Source organism: Erpetoichthys calabaricus, chromosome 8, assembly GCF_900747795.2.
Source record: "Erpetoichthys calabaricus chromosome 8, fErpCal1.3, whole genome shotgun sequence".
Taxonomy (NCBI): Eukaryota; Metazoa; Chordata; class Cladistia; order Polypteriformes; family Polypteridae; genus Erpetoichthys; species Erpetoichthys calabaricus.
This window is the reverse complement of record NC_041401.2, coordinates 79,710,134-79,725,719: the sequence shown is the minus strand read 5'-3', so window position 1 is coordinate 79,725,719 and position 15,586 is coordinate 79,710,134. Positions and strand designations below refer to the sequence as shown.

At 36.3% G+C, this 15,586-nt stretch overlaps 2 protein-coding genes across 4 annotated transcripts in view; both read right to left on the bottom strand.

Annotated features, from left to right (window-relative positions):
* bcl7ba (BAF chromatin remodeling complex subunit BCL7B a) overlaps positions 1 to 15,586 on the bottom strand; it is a 78,549-nt gene that overhangs the window by 10,404 nt on the left and 52,559 nt on the right. The gene's annotated exons all lie outside the window — the stretch shown is intronic.
* The window catches only part of mks1 (MKS transition zone complex subunit 1), a 92,106-nt gene that overhangs the window by 57,483 nt on the left and 19,037 nt on the right, over positions 1 to 15,586 (bottom strand). The window contains exons 8-17 of the mRNA XM_051930225.1: positions 13,862 to 13,970; positions 13,705 to 13,761; positions 7,943 to 7,985; positions 7,155 to 7,217; positions 4,985 to 5,055; positions 4,823 to 4,892; positions 4,434 to 4,541; positions 2,820 to 2,953; positions 2,576 to 2,658; positions 2,016 to 2,113 (exon numbers count right to left, since the gene is read on the bottom strand). Coding sequence (XP_051786185.1) covers positions 2,016 to 2,113; positions 2,576 to 2,658; positions 2,820 to 2,953; positions 4,434 to 4,541; positions 4,823 to 4,892; positions 4,985 to 5,055; positions 7,155 to 7,217; positions 7,943 to 7,985; positions 13,705 to 13,761; positions 13,862 to 13,970 — 836 coding nt within the window. The remainder of the gene's footprint in view (positions 1 to 2,015; positions 2,114 to 2,575; positions 2,659 to 2,819; positions 2,954 to 4,433; positions 4,542 to 4,822; positions 4,893 to 4,984; positions 5,056 to 7,154; positions 7,218 to 7,942; positions 7,986 to 13,704; positions 13,762 to 13,861; positions 13,971 to 15,586) is intronic.

Here is a 15,586-nt window from a genome sequence, read left to right as displayed (position 1 = left end):
AGGAACAGGCACACAGTCCCCAAATTACCAATACTCGGCACACTCAAATTCTTGCTTACACAATGACAAACATTTCTCACATGCTGGGTAGCAGTTCAAACATAATTAAATAAAGCTAATAGTCTCACAATTGTCCTCTTTTACTATGGTTGTCTGTGATCATATACATTTGGAACACTAAAACTGGTGAATTGGTTCAGTAAAAATAGTTGGAAAGTCCACAGAGTTTCAGAACCTATTTAGTATGTTTATCATGCAAAAGGCAAAATCCAACATAACATACTAGTTAATATGGTAATGTGTATCTAAATCACATGAAAAGGTAAATTACCAAACTCTTTAGCACAGAAATCATAAACCATAAACAGAAATCGATAGTCTTTTCCATGTTTTCACATTTGCTTACGTAGCCACACTTGCCTTTATGTGGGGCATGAGGAATTGATATATAGGCCTTATGCCAGTGCAGAGTGACAAGAGCCCTGATTTGTATTACTTAAAGAATAACTGGAATATGTGAGTCATGTTGCAGAAGAACAAAAAATATTGTCAAATGAATAAAAATGTTAGCACACCAGTCAGTCAAAATGTCAACCAAATAGTATGTTAGGATATTGTGGAAATATGACCAATGGTTAAAACACTAAAATAGCCACAAAAAAAAAACAGAGAAAAAAAAACACAGTCTAGGGCAAAATAAGGAATTTTAAAATTATAATTAAAATTATATAATTATAAAAACAATGACTGTAGCTAAATAGAAGAGAGTGCTCAGTGAGAGTAAGCCTATTTAAATTAAACTAAAAGAAACTGTATGTGTCAATGACTGACTGTTGCTACCAGATAAGGAACAATAGCTATATGGTGATGACCATAGTGAAGATTGCGGCATGATAGAATAACAGGGAATGAAAATTCAACACTACCCTTCTGTTATGTTGTCAATGTCACCATGATGATTCTACTAGGCATGAATATTGTTTAACATTATTACTGTCTCGGAGAGTAAACCCACCTAGTTTTCTTGGTGAATCCCATAATTAAAAGTGTCAAACTAACAGACAAATTTAATGAAATCACCCAAGACCTCTAAATATACAATGATAATATGGGACAAGTTTCAATTCAAATTGAGTCTAACAAATGCAGGAATCATGTACAGTATGTAAAATAAAAGAATCCCATTTGTCCCAAAGAATACGGGTGAAAAATGTATGGTAAGTTAATTTGTTTAATGTCAAATGATATAAAATGATTATTTCTAGAGTAGGGTTGCTCAAGTAGGCACCTGTGAAGAGACTAACGTAGTGTTGAGAGTTTTAGTAACAGAGTGTCCATCCCACAGATAATGCCAGGATGGAAAAAACTGCTTTAAGGAGAAGTATTCGATGTGTACCACATAATATAAAAGAAAGACTTCATGTGAGCTCCAATAGTTAATGAAGATTAAAAAAATGGTTACAAAACTGCTTAATTATTTCTTTAACAAAAAGTTTTTATTTAACGGAAACTTTAATAAGCACTGGCATATCAGGTTGCCAGTTCGTCACAGGATCCAAGATGGATCGATAAGACAGCAGATTTAACACCTACTGCACTCCACTACCCTCATGTATTTCACCTTAAAGAATATTGTTGAGGTGTGAACGAGAACATCATTTTCTTCGTTCTGGTAGCAATACTCTAAACTTGACTGAAAAGTCCTTCCTAAGAACAGAAATCTCCTTCTTTTAGTCATTACATGGAGCTTCTGTCCATAGGTTAAAAATAGGATATAGACCAACAGATAAATCAAGAGCATTTTTGCAGAATTAGCTCTCATTTCACCATACACTTGTAGATCCTCTCAATGAAATCCACAACTTTGTCAAATTGCATGACTTTCCATTTTCAAGTTATACATTTAAATCCAGGGCTAATACTGTTAAGTATCATCAAACACCATGATTTTCCAGATATTTACCCTTTTTTGACATTTTTTCCTTGGCTGAGAACATCGGAGACATCACACTTACCTAAAATGCTATAGATGGTGCCTTGCTGGCCGAATTTGCCAAGTCGATCAAGTACACTCTGCCTCTGTTTCCTCAATGCACTGGCATCAATATAATCCCTATAAAACCAGACTAGCAGTTTTCAGTATGACAAATTAATGTACATCTTCCACCAAGTTGTAGAGATTTAGATATGTAAGAATACTGTCATTTTGGATGGCTATTATGCTGACTCAATGTAAAATTAGCAAAACTGTAGTGGTTAACTATAGTACATAATTCAAACTGTACAGATTACATTGGCACTAGCATTAAATAACTTTCTATTGTTGTACATTTATATGTGAAGCAATGATGAATCCACTGATATTGAAACACTTCGCAGTCATTGCAAAGGAACATTCTGAGGCTCAAATAACCAGGAACTCCAACAATAAGAATGGTAGATCATGGTGAATTGAACCTCCAGGCAAGTAAAGCTAGGTGTTAATTCAGCTGAAGTCACCTGGTTGGTAAAAAGTAATCTGTAACACATTAATATTCTCTCTGTGATGCATGTGTTAAAATTCTGCCTTGCTTACCTGGACTGTTGAATGCAGTGTAGTCTAATAGACACACTACCCGTGGTTTCACTGCGAAAGCCAAAACGGCTCAGCCTGTTCCCCTAGGAAGAAATCAGAAAATCAATTATTTAAATTCCATGCAGTGTGGAAATACAAGGAAGAGAAGTCTTCTTCCAGCAAACCTCAAAGATCTGTCTTTTCATTTTTCAAAATAAACTCCTAGCATGTTTTTAGATTAGGCAAGATGAAAACTTATATGTACCTTAAAAGTCCCCGGTATCCTTGCATAGGTCAAATCCTCCAATTCAGGGGATCCTCCTATGAAAAACCTACGTAGCTCAGTCACGGTGCCAGTCTGAACTGGTCGCCAGGTTGAGCAAACAACAGTGTGGCATCCTAGGATTTGAAAAAAGAAGGTATTGTTGATTAATTGTACAACTTTTTAGCATCTTAAAACTTATTTATAATAAAAAAATGTTGTTTAATGTTACTCAGTTACACGACAGAGTGATACAGGAAGTCATCAGTTTACTAAGACAACAGTATGCCTCCGCAAATGACATATTCACAGTAATTTTAAGGCCTAGATAAACCTCATCTTTTTTTCATGGTAAACACAACTGGACTACATGCAGGTCAAGGAACATGTTTAAGATCACAGTGAGTTAGAGGGTGGGGATTAAACATGCAATATTGTACTTTAAAGATCAATGCCCTAGCATACAGACCCAAGTGACCACCATGGGAGAGGAACAGTTTGGTTTTATGTCAGATAGATGAACAACTGATGCAGTTTTTGCATTGAGACAGTTCACAAAGAAGCACAGAGAACAACAAAAAAGCTTGCATATGGCGTTTATTAATTTGGAGAGGGTTTATGATAGGGTGCTGTGTCAAGCGGTCTCATGGTACATGAGGGAGAAAGAAGTACCAGAGAAATATGTGAAGATTGTCCAGAATATGTACAAGGAAGTGAGCAACTAGGTTAGAAGCAGTGTTAGGATAACAGTCAAAATTCTAGTAAGAGTAGATCTGCACCAGGGATCTTCTTTAATCCCTTACTTATTTGATCTGGTTATGGATGTGTTGACCCAAGGGATACAAAGCTTCTTGCTGATAAAAATGTGTTGTGTAGCATCAGAAAGGAGGAAGTGGGGAGGAAATTGGAAAAATGAAGAAGAGTTTTGGAAGGATTTAAGATAAATAGGAACAAGACAGAAGTTTAATTATGATCAAGGTTCTGAATTTATGCTGCAGGGAGATCTATTAAAGTGAGTGGACAATTTTAAATACCTAGGATCAGCAGCAGATACATATGGATAATTGAATGCAGAGAAATCCACAAAATTCTTTGTGGATGTAACAACTGGAAAAAGGTATCAGGAGTATTGTGCTATTGAACAATTAAGGCAAAGGTTAAATCAAAGGTTTTTAAAATTGTGTTTAGACCAACAATGATGTATGGAGTGGAGACATGGGCAATAAAGGGATTGCAGGAGAAGAAATTGGATGTAGCAGAAATGAGAATGTTGAGATGGAGATGTGGAGTTGCAAAGAAGACTAGAATAAGAAATAAGAGAATCCGAGGCACAACAAAGGTAAGGAGATATCTTAAAAAAAGTACAGGAAAATGGGTTGAGGTGGTATAGACACTTGATGAATGGAAGCAAGTGCAGTGGAAGCCAAACCAGAGGTGGATGGTTAGAGCAAAGGAGGAGGTGGTGCAGGATCAAGCAGTGTGGGGAAGGTTGATCCGGCATATTGACCCAACATGGAAGTGGGAAGAGATAAAAGAAAGAAAATAACACAAAACAACTTCTACCCCCTCGCTCTTTGCAAAACACACATATACTGTTTTCACCTTGATTATTCTAACCTGGTGTATCGGGGATGATCAGATAGCCATAGCCCTCTGTTCTGTACCGCTGCCAGTACCCAAGGGACAATACTTCAAAGTAGAGGACAGGCCAATGTGGAGCAGATCCTGGGTATATGACCAAAAGATGTAACATTAAACATAAGATGGAAATTCTCTATAAGTGAGCTTTTGCATCACATATTGAGTGTACAACACATTTCTCCTTGTTTACTCAAAAATTACATCCTTGCGTCATGGGTCTAGTAATAATAATAATAATAATAATAATAATAATACTGACTAATTAGAAATGTTTCAGAAATTACACTGACTTGATTTATTTGTGACTCACTGAATATCTATCCCTAAAATTGTCAATTCATATCAATGTAAAGACAGAACCTCACCTTCTGATGGGACATCCTGCTGCAAAAGGACCTCAAAAGTAAAAGGATAGCAAAAGTATGCAACATTCTCCTGAAACAATATGGGAAGTATGCCAAATAAAAATTTTGCTAAGTTAAATAAAGTCAGCACACTGTAAAGTAAAGCAAACTGAGCCACCTTACCCTGCCTTTGGATTTAGTATTGCAGGTCTGTGTCACACCCGAGAGATGCTGAAATGGTGGGCTTGACCAGCCTGGGAAAAAGTCAAGTATGAAACAGGCAGAGTGACTATACAATGAAATCTGTCTCTCAAATGATAATTAAATCAACCTGAAACACTGTTCCCAAACCACATTTGCTAAGAATTACTTTAGCTGTGTACTTATTACATTGTACCTTATGTATAAGTTTGGTATTGAAAAGGAACAGGGTTCATTTTGTTCACAATAAATCAGAAAACCTCTCTCTTTTAGTTTACTACCTCCTGAAGACAGGCACTAGTTTCAACAAGAGTTTTCAGTCAGAGATGACACTGAAGAGAAGCCTTTATTTTTCCACACTGTCCTGGAGTATAAAATTTTGATTACTGCTAATACTGGGTTTTAGTTTTGTCCAAACAACACAAGGACGAACTATAACTACTTACAGGACATTTAAGGCAATTTAACTACAGTGGTAGTTTACATTGAAATTATCCTCTCTTATGCATTCTGTACCAGTAATTCATAACTTTAATATATGTTTCAGTCAGTTTACAACTTAATGGTAAAAAGCAACTGAAAAGAGTATGGATATGCACAGGATCAAAGCTTTTGAGTAGAATCATCAAGCACCTGGATAGCGAGCCAATCACATGCATGTAATGTCACATGTCCACCTTACATGGGATCTCAACATAAATAATATCTCTTTCTGAAGGACTGGGAAGGAACAACATTGGAAGCAAGATTACAAACTGAGACATGTCAGAAAGGAAGAGTGATCATTTTATCTGAACATTGGAAAGCATAACTCATGCGTTACCCTAGCTGCTGAATTAGAAAGCCACCCAGGACAACATCAACCTTTCACATTGCTGATTTTCGGTAGGCTTTTTCTAAAACTATACATATCCAGACTTTGCTATCTATTTATTTTCTACCATACAATCTTCTATTGGTATTATTACACTATAACAAATACCACTTTGCTTTTACATTACTATACTTTGTATCTATAATGATTGAAGTAATAAAATAAATATCAGGGCACCTGGTTCAGGGGTGATTGCCATTTGCTTATCCTGCAGGGTTTATCAAGGCTGAGAGTTCACACCTTAATAGGAACAATAGGTCCGGTAGAAGAAAGTCACCATTGCTGGTAAAGTGGCATATAACCAAAGCCTTCATGTGTCTCAGGGACACCAGTACATTTGTTAGTGCTGGTGGGAGGGAGTCCCTATGTGGAGTGCTGAGGAGTGACAGGCATGAGGAGTCACTCTTACGTACTTATGTGGATGGGATCATATGAGGAATACTACTGGCAGTTAGGCATCACTTATATGTAGTTGTGTTAATAGGACTGCTGAGTGTTTGTTTGTTAAACTTAAAGCACAAGAGCAGATGAAACTAGTAACAAACTTGGTAAGTCTCACAAATCCTATGATAATACAACCACAAAGGTTATCATATATTTTTATGTATAAAAAATGAGATCAACTCCCTTTTTGACCTAAGCAAAAAACTGACATTTTTTAAAAATCCAGACTGCTACCTGTTTTTCATTTTTGTTACACTGTTAGATACAGTATTTCAATTAACTTTCTTCAAAGTTGAGCCAAGGTTGAACTGGCTGAAATGAACACTGTCATTATGTTTTTTTGTTTGTTTGTTTCAAATGTAGAATGGTTACCCAACATTTGTGCTACCTCATCTGATGATATTTATGAAAAGTACACCAAATCATTGTCTGCCAAGAATAAATAAACTGTAAGGGTTGCTTAATAAATAATTCTATGTGCATTTTGATATACTGTTTGTTTTAAAGCTAAAAACTGTTGCCAGCAAATGTTATTTTGTATGCTATGTTTATTTGAAGAGCTTTGCACTAGTTCAGTTAGTTAAAAATATGATTTTTTCTTAGTTATAAATAATATTAAGGCATTGCTTTCCCATTGCATTGTATAGAGGGGTTAGGATTTTTCTTGCTTAGGAAGATAAACCAATGCACCAGAAATTTACAGGATAGACTTATCATTGAATATTGCTATTCCATCTGGTTTTCCTTAAAAAAAAAAATTCCCTCAAAATGATCTTACTGTGGCACCCCAAATAATAATTCAGTAAAAAAAAAAGAAAAAGAAAGGCTACTTACAGCGAGGAAGGTCTAAAAAGAAGTGGACATAAAGACTGTCATATTCATAACCTTCAGCAGAAACTGGAAAAGAGCACACAAGAATTTTCCTTTTAGACACAATAAAAAGTGAAGATGAGGAAGGGAGAGTTGGGCTCTATAAAAGATCTGCAATCAACTGCAGTCACACTATTAAATAAGATGGAAAATGTCCATACTAAGGAATAATTCTGAAAGGAATAATACAACAGTTATTCTACCTGTATCATATTCTCTCCCTTTTAATACATCCAAACATTTTTCTAATCTTGTTTAAAGCGTTCAAAAAGAAGTGCTGTATCTAAAAAGCTCTCATGTGTTGTAGAATAGCTTAGTTAATCCTGTTTCAGTAGAATTATATTTATCTAATTTTAGAATACATTGCATGCCGTTCAGTTATTACATAGTAGAGGAAGGCACAGAAATATGTTAATAGTGTAACAAAGACAATTGCTGTTGTTAGTCAGAGACCTTATTTCATTCTGGATAACTCAAACAGTGATCAAGGATGAGGATCTAGTCATATTATAAAGTCATTCAACATCAATGTGAAAAGCACATCAAGTAAAGCCAGAATAAGACAGAAAAATCAACCATGAGGCCAATGAAGGCTGGTGTCTGATACCATCCCTCGGACACATGTGCTTACCAGACAAATTTACAGTCTTCAGTCATCATATTAAACAGTAAATTACTCAAAGTAGGAGAGCTTGCAAGGTCAAAAGTGGTTGGGTCAAAAATTTACAGTCATTATCTGGAAATTTACTTACTGATCTCTCCATTGATGAGCAAACGTAATGTCCCGGGTGGTACCTGTAAGAATAAATAAAGAAGGCATAGAAGAGCTCTGATAATATTTATAGTGATAACAAGAAGGGAATGTTTTAAAAGCTGCAGTTAAGAAGTGTTCAGACAGGCTTCATGGCCTCTTTAACCTAAACTGTGTCTTTATCAACTGATGCATTTGTTACGTCTTCTGATGGAACACTGCAATTCTTAAAGACTAAGCTTGGTATTTTTCAAGTTAAAGTTATTTTTTCACAGACATGGTACTGTATTTATGTATTTGCCATGCATGATTTTGTTCAAAAGTTAAGCTTGTTTTAAAAATAAATATTTAAAAATATGTAGTCACTCCTGGATTTTTATAATGAAACCTCATGGGGCATGGGTCGCCTAGAAAACAAAAGTCTAAAAACTTACCAAAAACATCTATTTTTCAAATCAAGAAAGTTGTCAAGCATTGATTTGCATCTTGAGAATACACACACATTGTAAACTAACTTGTACTTATCAATTCTGATCAAAACAACACCAATAATATGAGATTCAGCCATTTTTAAAGAAGACCAGCTATCCCAGCTAGCTCAATCTTTGTCTTTTTCCACAACAGACTTTCATCTCCAGGAGCATGGTTTCCTCTTGAAAGACAAAATCATAGTGAACTGTTCATGTCATGTGCTTAGTATTGTGTTGATTTACTTACGTATTTGTGCAAGTACTCCTCCCAGGAAAGCTACTGGTATCACCAAAGTAAATAAAATATGCCATAAAGTGAATATTTCGAGATCTCTTTTGTTGTTATATACATTGGCTGGAAACACTGAAGGCATGGTTTCTTATACTGATTAAAAAAGGATGTATTCGGTAAGTTTTTAGGCTTTTCTTTTCCGGTGCTCTATGTGCCACAGGTTAATTATAAAACTCTAAGATGGGCTATGTATTTTTAAAAATGTATTGAAAATGCCTAACTTTACAACACAATTATCCCATAGCATTGCAAAATTATACTGTTTGATAAAAGAGTTTTGGAAACATTGTGTCCCTTTCTGGAAACACTTACTCTCTTGCATCTAAATAATCTCTCAAAACAAATATTTCAGTTAGATTTTATTTTTTACAGATTAAAAAATGTATTTTATATATATATATATATATATATATATTATATATATCCCCTCAGTGTCCTGTTTTGTCGCATTACAATCTGGAATTAAAATGCATTTTTAATTGGACTTTATGTAATGGATTTCACAATACAGTGCAAATTGTTGTAGTGGAATGAAAATAAAATACCTTGTGTATACATATCCATCCATCCATTTCCCAACCCGCTGAATCCGAACACAGGGTCACGGGGGTCTGCTGGAGCCAATCCCAGCCAACACAGGGCACAAGGCAGGAACCAATCCCGGGCAGGGTGCCAACCCACCGCAGGTGTATACATATAAAACAGTAAAAACTGAAAAGTTGTGAGTGCATATGTATTTATCCCCTTTGCTATGAATCCCCTAAATAACATCAGGTCTAACAAAGTAACTTCAGAAGTCTGTCCATTGGACCACTTTAAGCCGTACACTCTACAGAGCAGGGCTTTATGGAAGGAAGAGTGTCCAGAAAAAAGCCATTGCTTGAATAAAAAAATAACAAAGCCAGTTTGGACTTTGCCCAATAGAATGTAGCAGACTCCCCAAACACATGGAAGAAGGTTCTCTTGTCACATTAGACAAAAATTGAACTTTTTGGACATCATGGGAAAAACAAACCCTACACTTCCTATCAACCTGAAAACACCTTTCCCACAGTGAAGCATGGTGGTGGCTGCATCATGCTGTGGGAATATCTTTCATCAGCAGGGGTAGGAAAACTGAACAGGACAGGAAGAAAGATGGATGGCACTAAATATAATTTCCACAATTCTTGAGGAAAACCTGTTTCAGTCTGCCAGAGATTTGAGACTGAAACGACAGTTCTCCTTCCAGCAGGACAATGACCCTAAAAATACTGCGAAAGCTACACACTGGAGTGGCTTAAAGGGAAACATTTAAATGTCTTGGAATGGGCTAGTCACCACCATCTACCCAAAGCCCCATGATGTTCCAACAATGATGGATGGATTAAAAGCCAGAAGTCTGTATGACCATCGGCATCAAGTGACTCCGTGAAAAACCCAAACTACAAAGAGGACTATTTCATTTATGTTAGGTAGAATGCCCAGAGTGGACTGGGCGGTCTCGTGGCCTGGAACCCCTGCAGATTTTATTTTTTTCTCCAGCCTTCTGGAGTTTTTTTTTGTTTTTTCTGTCCACCCTGGCCATCGGACCTTACTCCTTTCTATGTTAACTAATGTTGTCTTATTTTAATTTCTTATTTTGTCTTTTATTTTCTTCTCTTCATTATGTAAAAGCACTTTGAGCTACTTTTTGTATGAAAATGTGCTATATAAATAAATGTTGTTGTTTGTTGTTGTTGTTGTAGTCAAAGCCCACACCTCAATCCAATTGAGAATCTGTGGCATGGCTTAAAGAAGAATGCAAACTGATCTAACTTGAAGAAGTTGGAGCAGTTTTGCCTTGAGGAATGGGTTATAATCACAGTGGCAAGATGTCCAAAGTCAATGTAGACATTCCCCAAGTTACTTGCAGCTGTAATTTCAGCAAAAGGTGGCTCTATAAGTTTTGACTTTGGGGTGTGAATACCTACACAGGTTGTAATGCAACAAAACAGGCCAAACACTGATGAATACTTTCGCAAGGCACCATGTATCTATGTGTATGTACATACACACACACACACAGACACTATTATGTACACATTCAAACATTTATTTTCTAAATTATTTTTCATGCTAGTCTTTGAAACAATTTCTGTTTACCACTAAACACATACAAACCTGATATTTTACACAGTACAGTAGATTGGGGTTAGTGCGCTGCAATTCATACATGTTCTCCTGCCTTCTGTTGCAGTTCCCCATAGAAGTTTAGTGTGTTATTTATTTATTTATTTAACTTTGTTGTTGCTTTTTTCTTGCATTCATGTCTGGAATAAACTAAGCACATACATACACTTTCATGCCAGCTTCTTCCAGCCCTGGGTGACAGTCACAAGCATGCACCTAAACCATTCACACTGTGTCCAATCAACCTAAACAGCATATTTTTGGTACATACAGTAAGTTGAAAACTGCCATACTCAGAAATACTAGACTGACATTCAATTTAAGTATGTAGGGCGGAGAGGGGAGTTCCCCACATGAAACTGCAAGTGGTGGCATTACGTGATTCAGTGGAATTTGATCAAAGAGTGATCCTCTGTGAAGTTTAAGCGGTGTGATTCAGTGAGACAATTTTGGGCGGGTACCCATGTGAAAACAGCAAGCAGTGGCGTAGCACGATACAAATACATTTGATCAAAGAGCGGTCCCCATTGAAAGTTCACACAGTCAGTAACATTCAATCACATGGTGCGAGGCGGGGTACTCACATGAAACTTCGAGTGGGTGTAGCTTAGAAGCTGAAACTAGAAGAGCACTGCTCAGAAAACTAACCTAGGCAGAACATGCAGCAGACAGCATACAGATGTGGTAACTGAAACCATGATTCTTGAATGGTAAAACTGCACTCTGCAACTCTTCAGAGTTAAATTAAGCAGTACTCAAAAATCAAGCATTGCATTGTCCTTCAGCAAAATGTCATTCTCAATATAGTCAAAACAGTGACTCAAGATCTTCATATTGCGTATCACTCGCATCCCGTAACTTTTCTAGGACCTTGTACAAACTTCAAATGTTACTGCACATTAACCAAACAATCCACATGCACTCTCACACCAGTTTGTAAATAACAATGCATAAAGATTAGCTATTGCATGTACAATATATTTCCTCCCTTTTATGCACAGCTGTGACAAGAACAATCATAGACAACTACACAAAGGAAAGGTGTGAATCTCAGCTATACAGTGGTATGATTCTTTCACTATATATGGCTTGACATAAGTGGGATCTCTGAAAAAAGCAGATTCACTCAGCTATGATGTGCTGCTTGCCGCAGCATATATGTGTGCAAGTTGCGTATCTCTCTATTATGAAAAAAATCCTGGGAGAGAATGACTAGGGAGACAAGACGTGATGTTTACATGAAGATCACGGAAGACACTTAAAAGACCCGCAAGACAAAAGAGATTGGCCATATAAATAACGAAAAGGCGAATAGAAATCGAATATATGGACATAGGTGATATGTCTGAAGTATGTAAATAATGTAAGGCTTTGAAGTTTAAGTCAGAGAATTTCAAAAACGGGGTTTACCTCACAAGCATTTATTGGAAACCTATCCTGAATTATGGTACAAAGTCATTAAACACATGTCTCACGGACCTCATTTAAAAGATTCAGCATGTTGGGACTCGAAAGATTCCAAATATTGTTTTTAAAGAAGTTCTGAAATAAAAGTGAAACTAATGAAATAGCAACAATTCAAAGAAAAAAAAAGTGTGTATCTGGAAAACCAAACATGGGGGTTGGCGAGCGAAGCGAGCAGGGGGCAAATCCCCCTAGTTTTACAAATGAAAGACAGCAGAAAACTTGGATATGTACTATTCATTTGAAAGGTGACACCCTTGGGTATGTAAAAAATACCGTTATTGCTTTTGATTGACTTGTGGATATATTACAACATACACAAACAACTTAGAAATATGGCCGTGTCCAACTAGTGGTACACCTCATGCATAAGTGCACGATATTAACAGATTTCATACACCCTTCCATTCATTCATTTCAGAACCAACTTAATAAATAGTAGGATTGTGATGGACCAGAGATTATCCCAGATGTTTTGTATACAAAGCAAGAAGCAAAACCCGGGGGCTGGACCCAATATAGGGTACAGTCTAACATGCTTGGCCAATTTAATCTGACCTGCACACAGACCTGACAATATCAATCAGACTCTAGGCAGATAGCTTCCAAGTAAGAATTTCAACCCAGTACAGTATGTGAAGCAGCAGTACTAGCTACTACTTCACAATGCTTCAAAAGAGATTTTAAGCAGTTATTAATTCTCTTTAATTCCAGGAATTATCTAGTAGTATGACCCCCAGCTAATTGTATATATTAGATTTTAGTAGGATTTACAGTCTTCTTCAAGACCTTATTACTCACACAAAAAACACACTCACACCAGAGAATGTATCTACACTGCTTAACTTACATAAACTTGTGTGACGGCAGAAATCCTCAAAATCTTCTTATCAACTGAGAATCATATACTACAGTATTATGATGTATAGATAATACTGTAATAGAAATAGTATAGATAACATAGTAATTGATGCATGAACATTTAACTTTGTTAAAAATATAGCATTGATTTTTCACACTATCTGCAGCTTGACAGAAAAGGTAGAGGCTTATAACAATGTGGCCTTGATGAGCACATGGGATTTTAGAGCTAGCCATCAACAAAAGATAAAAAAAATAGGCATCATGTGAAAAGAACAGCTCAGACCACAAAAATAAAAATCTTAAGTCTGTTATCTGGTCCTCAAGTATGTGTGCTATAAACAATGTTGCCCTGTCTAATCAAAATCATGAAAAGGGAAAAATTTATGTAATTTGATTATTAATCTGCTAGACAGCTCACCAGCGAGTTGAGGTAGAACAACAATATAGCTTACTGAATAATAGATATGTAGAGAAAAGTCAACAGTACAACACCTGAATAACAGATAGAAATGAATGGCTTACCATCTCAAAATCCTGTCCAACGAGGCTGCTCAGGTATTCTTTGTGTCGGGAATACAGCTAAGAAAAAAGTCAATAATCACACAATTAAGATCATAACTTCAACAATGGGTGCACTTTCTTATCTGTTCCTGCACCTCACTTACATAACATTACTTACATCCCTGTAAACACGTTGTTCTCGGTCTTGTTCCTCTGCATTGAGTCCAGTAGACACATTCTCCATAGTGTATCTCCATAGCTCCCTTTTATCACCTGCTGTCTCCAGCCTTGTTATCACAGTAGAAAACAAGTTATTTTATTTATACAGCACACTTCACATCATCAAAAAATATGTATGTGACATTAAAAGAAACAAAATCAAAACACGTGTCTAACTCAGTAAGCAATTCATCCATCCATTTTCTAAATTTGCTGAATGTAAATTCAGGATCAAAGGGCACCAGTACGTATCGTCATAGTAGTGGCACAAGGCAGGGACAGATCCCAGACAGAATGTTCATTCACAGCAGAATTTACTCACACTTTGCATTCTTGAGCATCAATCAACCTAATATGTAAATCAGAGAAATGTAGGAATAAAATTCAAAAACAAAATGCCTATATATACAAGAAGAACATTCAAACTCCACATACATAGTGACCATACTTCAATATAAACTCATTCTCATGGAGGTTTGAGACAGCAGACCTAATCACTGTACCATTTTAGTAGCAAGTCAATAGTAACATAAAAATATGTTAAAATATATAAAGATAGATATGCTATTCAATAAATGCCTAAGACTTTGAATCAGAGATGTAAGACTCATACAACAGCACATTAACTGTTGGGTTTTGCTTTACAATTGTTTTTAATTTGAAGCTGATTTTGTTAATTAAACAACTATATATATATATATATATATAGGCAGTAGGTATCAACTACGAAAGGACGCTTCGATATCTCAATATTTAGTGTTAAAAAAAACCCAAGTGGTAAAAAAAAAAAACCCACAAAAACCAAATACCCAAAAATCTCAAAAATGCCTTGATGAATTTCATTGAAATTTGATGACATTGAAGAAAAAAGAAAATTACCTGACAATTTTTTTATTGGTTGATATTTGTCATTACTGATGCTCTAGCGAGTGGGCTATTGTCACCCAGTTTGCCACAGTGCTGAGAGTGATTGCACAGAGAAATGGGGTGTGCCAGTTTATGCAAATGAAGGCTATCTGTGAAAGCGAAATGAAAGGAGCAAAGTTTGGAGAAGCTTGAAGAAGATGTTTTTAGCAAGTGCTTGCCAGATGCAGTGGCTGTGAGAGTAGTCAATTTCACGCAACTGATCCATTTAGAAAGGTATTTAATATATATTACCACCACCCCCCCTCCATCTTATCTGCAACCTTATGCAAATGCCAAAGTGGGGACTACAACACACATCACCCAATGCACCGCTCCAGAAAACTTCATCAGCGATCACAAAGCTGAAATATGAACATTGATAAAAGTGACATGTCATCAAATGTAGCAAGTGCTTCATTTTTTTTCTTTTTTCCTCAACTACTCTGAGATAAAGTTCATTGTGTTGTCAGATCACTTCGTTTATCTTAGTGCAGTGTCTCTCAACCTTTCTGGCCTTGGGACCCAGTTTTAACTTAAGTTCCTTGGCAACCCACAGACAGCATTTGAAGAGAGGGAGGGTTTCCCCCTTCATGAATTAAGTGTGATTAGAATAGTGAGCGGAAAGGGGGTCCCCTCAGTGAAACGAGTGCAGTTAGAAACAGAAAAAAATATTGCACAGCATTATTGGACGCTTCAGCATACCAGGGGTGCACACATGTGACAATAAATATGAAATAAACTGATTACACTACAATTTACATCAGTGCATACCCTTGTG